This window comes from Electrophorus electricus, chromosome 7, assembly GCF_013358815.1.
Source record: "Electrophorus electricus isolate fEleEle1 chromosome 7, fEleEle1.pri, whole genome shotgun sequence".
NCBI classification, from domain to species: domain Eukaryota; kingdom Metazoa; phylum Chordata; class Actinopteri; order Gymnotiformes; family Gymnotidae; genus Electrophorus; species Electrophorus electricus.
In genome coordinates, this window is record NC_049541.1 from 22,190,511 (window position 1) to 22,195,772 (window position 5,262).

The 5,262-nt window shown below is 44.3% G+C and overlaps 1 protein-coding gene across 1 annotated transcript; it reads right to left on the minus strand.

Moving 5' to 3' along the window:
* Window positions 1–290: 290 nt before the first annotated feature.
* sypl1 (synaptophysin-like 1) lies at window positions 291–4,793 on the minus strand. Its single transcript, XM_027007527.2, has 5 exons — window positions 4,605–4,793; window positions 3,374–3,492; window positions 3,077–3,281; window positions 1,747–1,938; window positions 291–1,620 (listed from the first exon to the last, which is right to left on the minus strand). The coding sequence occupies exons 1-5, from the start codon at window positions 4,674–4,676 to the stop codon at window positions 1,477–1,479; spliced, it is 732 nt and encodes a 243-aa protein (XP_026863328.2). The 5' UTR covers window positions 4,677–4,793; the 3' UTR covers window positions 291–1,476.
* Window positions 4,794–5,262: the final 469 nt, after the last annotated feature.

Here is a 5,262-nt window from a genome sequence, read left to right on the forward strand (position 1 = left end):
TACATTGTTACAGGGAGTTTTAGTTAGGTAGGCTTTTCCCTTTTTGAACTCTGACATGTTTTTGGGGCGTTTTTGCTCTCTTTAGGGTGTTTTCTCGACATAATGTTTCATTTGTTCTCCAGACAAATGCCAGTCAGTGAAGTCACAGGTCTCACAGGCAAACAGAAGCCCTTTTATAGCCAGTGGTCCCACGTTTATCTGCAGAGGAAACATCTCTGCTCCTCAGTGTCTGTCCAAAACAAAACAATTACAAACAACACTCAAGCAGTTACATGAAAAAATATAACAACTGTTTTTCAATCCAATTTTATTTTAAAACAGACAAAACCACTTGCAGTGCAACAAAATGTTTGATATGATGACAATGGTGTAAAGAAATTACAAAATCAAGAATTACATAAGGTGATAACTAAAAAAAAAAAAAAAAAAACAACCTTCAAAATCTATCAGGAGTATGACAATGATGAAACAAACAAAATCTGACAGGAAAATATCACTGGCCCAAACACACAATACTATAAATCATCACACATACCAAACGGCTGCCTAATAGTTCTGTACTAGCGGCCCACATATCATCTATAAATCATTCTCACCTGACTGTTGCAATACTTATATAGCGGCATGCAGAAATATGTAAATGTTAATATGTAAATGAGCTCCAGCACTGTCCAATCACAGCTGCTTCATCATTTATTGTGGCCAATCTGAGACGTCCCAAAAAAGTGCCCGATTGTTTCAAAGAATGAGGGCATTCATGTGATGCAACAGATGTAAATATTCGATATTAAAATAATTAATCAATTTTAACTCTCTCAGTTCACTAATGTGCTGGTGATATGTTGGAAGACATATCTCAGTCACAATATGCAGTGATGTAAACTCAGTGTATCGTTTTGTCCGTGTTGTGTAACCCCAGTTTACACAAGGCCTTGATCTGTATAGGGTTTAATATCAAGATATCAAATGAAATCAGAAAAAAGCTAAATTTAATTAAAAAAGAAAAAGAACAATATCAATCTGCTACAAAATTTTAAATTGTAAATTTTAAAACTGCGAGTAAGTTTCTGGAGTAAATATTAAAGATAAAGCCTGAAAACTTTAATAAAAGTTACAAACATCCACACAGGTGAGCACACACAGGCAGCTGAGACAATTCACTTAAACAGCCATAAATGAAATAAAACACAAAAATATGTCACCTGTAGAAAATTGCAAAGAGGGCAAAATCATATATCGCAAAAAGAAATTTTACAAACTGTTCACAAACAAGTGCGTAATTGCGGCAAACGGGAATACAATCAGCGCTGGGGCTACGCACATGAGGAGGAGGAGGAGGAGGAGGAAGAGGAGGAAGGCTGGACTCACTGTGCATGTGTGGAAATGGAGAGAGATGGAAGATGACAGACACATGCTAATCTGAAGACCACAGGATGTTGTGCATGTGTGTGCTTTATGGTCACCTAGGAGATGCATCTAGATAGGGGCCGTGCTTGGGCCAGGACCACGCCCTCGGCCCACCCCTTGGTGGGAGCTGAGTTTCCGTGAGTGCCAACGCGTTTCTTTGTAAACAAACCAGGCATTACACGCCCACACAATAAGGTTCAGGTAGCCAAACACCTGCACAACAGGAGAAACACCAGCTGTTAACGTCCAGGACTTGGCAGTAAGTCGTAGTAGTACATACTTTAGTTATTATATTTTGGCATATTTTGGACACTTGACAGAAACAACACAAAATCCTACCACTGAAATATCCAGCGTGCACATGCTGGCAAACTCTGTGACCTCACATCTGAGGCTGCTGCTCCTACAGGGCTCCAGGGTGGCGCGGATCCCCTCCGTGCCTGTGGCAAACTTAATCATTTGCAGGCCCCGCGCCCATGCTGATGAGCACACGAGCCAGAGGAAGGCAAACATCGCTGTCACCACAAAATCCTTCCACACACACAGACAAGGAAAGGGTATCCCATAAGTCTCCCTGAGATACAGTACATTCTAATATATACTGTTTGTGTGTAGCACAGTGGGGTTAGTACTAAGGGATTAGTATTGAAGGGTTAGTACTGAGAGCTAGTACTGAGAGTTAGTACGGATGGGTTAGTACTGAGAGTTAGTACTGAAGGGATAGTACTGAAGGGTTGGTACTGTAGAGTTAGTATTGAAGGGTTAGTACTGAGAGTTAGTACTGAATGGTTAGTACTGTGGGGTTAGTATTGAGGGATTCGTATTGAAGGGTTAGTATTGAGAGTTAGTACTGAAGGGTTAGCACTGCGGGGTTGGTACTGTAGGATTAATATTGAGGGATTAGTATTGAAGGGTTAGTACTGAGAGTTAGTACTGAAGGGTTAGCACATGCCGGGTTAGTACTATAGGCTTAGTATTGAGGGATTAGTATTGAAGGGGTTAGTACTGAGAGTTAGGACTGAAGGGTTAGTGTTGTAGGGTTGGTACTGTAGGGTTAGTATTGAGGGATTATTATTGAAGGGTTAGTACTGAAGGGTTTGTACTGCGGGGTTGGTACTGTAGGGCTCTCATGTACTAACAGGCACAAGGCCAGCACTGGTAAGTCACTGCAGGTCAGATCTGTGTGGTGAATGCCCACTCTCAGCACTGACATGGCAGTGGGTGCAGCAGTGTGGGTGGAGGTTGTACATGTGTCAGCATCACTGCTGGGCTGAGGCCTCCACCCAAACATATCCAGACCACAGCGCTCCTGTGGTCAGAAACTGACTGCTGATAAAGGGTTCAAAAGGAAGTGTCCAGCTCTGCTGCTGGATGACTGGATTCCAGCAGTGTGGTTAGTGAATTAGTGAAGGTGATTCACACACCGTGCTGAACTCCAGGTTTCTGTAGAGCTGCTTTATATTTTCTCATTATATTGAATTTTATAGTCACTTATCATCTATAAATACATAAAGATATTTAATATTTGCTTTTTAATTACTATGTATATCATGATTTTGCTGTAACAAGCATTGGGTCACTTGTGGACCACATGGGCCCACACAGCACCAAACGGGAACATCCAGGATTGCACAGGACCAGAGGCGCCCAGGCATTCCTGCATACTCACACACATGGGTCCGAAGTCAGAGTCCTGGTACACGTGCATGTATCCGAGGTAGACGAGCAGTGCAGCTGTGCAGTACAGGAACGCGAGAACAGCCACCGCCACAAAGAACTCCGCCGAGGACGAGAAGTCGCCCAAAAGACGCGTCTCAGTCAGCGTGTGGTTACACAGGGTGATGTTCCCTTCAACCAGCAACACTTGGTTTAACCTGTCGTGGGATAACGTAGAAACGACATCTACTCCATGCCTGGTTTGCGCAGAGGGTGACGTGGTAGCGTTGCACGTGTAGCCAGCACTCACCTGAACGGGTAACTAAAGGCTGCAGAAAGTGTTGCGTTGATGCTGCGGTCACATGACAGGGAGATCACGTTCTGGCCTGCATACCCACCGCAACTCGCAAAGGCGAATACGGCCGTGAGCTGGTTTAAAAAAAACATTCACGTCAAGGTAGTTATGAATGCAGTAACCCTTAACAAAGCACCACAGGAGCGGTGGGGTGGAGCACGGACAGGACTCCCAGAAAGCTGTGCGCTTGCCACAGCTGGACAGTTTAACTTTAGTGTTGTTGGACAGTTGATTTGTCCATATATGTTTGCTTTAGTTCTGTTGGCTTCTTTTAAGTCATTACCGCGATAGAAATGTAACTGTCTTCGTGTTTTCCTTTTGTCTCACCGTCGTCGCGATGCTCTGTCTATTTTGTTAGTTAACTCATCCCCGTTATTACTCTTAAGCTCGTTTCTGTTCTGTTACAGTACGAGCTTGTGCTTTGGTGAAGATGTTATATGTTACGTGTTCTTTGTTGGCAGCTGGAATACCAAACCGGAACAGCACCTCATGTTTTAGAGTCGCTGTATGTTGGCACAAATGATCCATAGTACTGGTGCCACGGAGCTCTGCAAACCGCCGTGATTCGAGTGCGCGGGACACATCTGGAAAAGCTGATTCCAGATCTGCCAGATGTCCTGCTCCCTGCGGGGCACATCCTGTGTGCTGACTCAGTAGCTCGGCTGGGCAACAGTGTGCGGCACAAAAGTTACATACTTTAGGAAGTTTTCAGAGGACCAGGAGGGGCTCAGAACAAAGCCCTCGAGGGCAGTACATAAGCGCGCGAACATCGGTAACGACTGTGCTGGAGGGCACGAGCAGATCCGACGCAGGGGAAGAGAAAGTTTGCTGACCGAATGAACGGAATGTGCGCAGTAGCAAAAGTCTGCGACAAATCCCGCTAAACAAAATGACTCAAGACTAACCAACTAGCTAAATAATGAATGTCTACATAGCAAATGTTGTGAAAATTCTTAAAATGAACAGAATTACCGAACCATAATCTGCCTCCAGTTTAGTTCAGCAAAAAACGTTAGAATGCGTTAGCTAAAGTTCAACTATATAATTAGTACATCGCAAAACGTTGTCTGGAATGGTGTAAACGCTACATGGCATGAGCCAGCTGGGAGAGTTGAGTTCCCCAGGCCTTATCCGCGAACTAAAGTGGAAACCCTTGGAGCGCGCAGCTGGGCTCCGCGCTACTTACCCACTGCACCACTTTGATGAAGCCCAGGGGTTCTTTGATAGGGGTCCAGTTCAGCCGAAAGCCCGTCTGCATCTTTAACAGTCTGAAGGCGAGAAGATGTCTGTGAAGCTACAGCTCAGCCTTGTCGGTGACGTGGTTCTCCTCCCGGTATTGATGCTGCCCCTCCTACGGCCAGCGCGCGTTATTGCGCAAGCCCGTAACCCTACCCGCCTGGGCACGAGATTGCGACCTAGGAGCTCTGCATTTTTTTTTCACCTTTGTTCGCGTCTGAACGTTTTAACGGAATGGCAACCAGCTTCTTCCTTCTCTTCCACAGAAGTAGCTCCAGGTCATACCGTCCGCATTCCGTTATGTTCTCATCACTCGAAGTCTAGTAAGGACCCTCAATAATGGTTGTACTGAAGAATGTAAAGAGATATTAAAATAGTTCTGATCCAAAACGTATCTATGCTAACTGTAAATGGAGTAGTTATTGCATAATAAATAAATAAAAAGTACAACCAGTATGACGCACCCTTTTATTTCAAACTCTTACTACTGTTCTAGAGCGATTCAGCACCAAAATGTGAGTTACTACTGGACTGAGAATTCAACAGCAGAAAGGAGGGCATCCCCTTCTGTGGGTCCTTACATAAAAAGAATAAAACACATCCGAGTA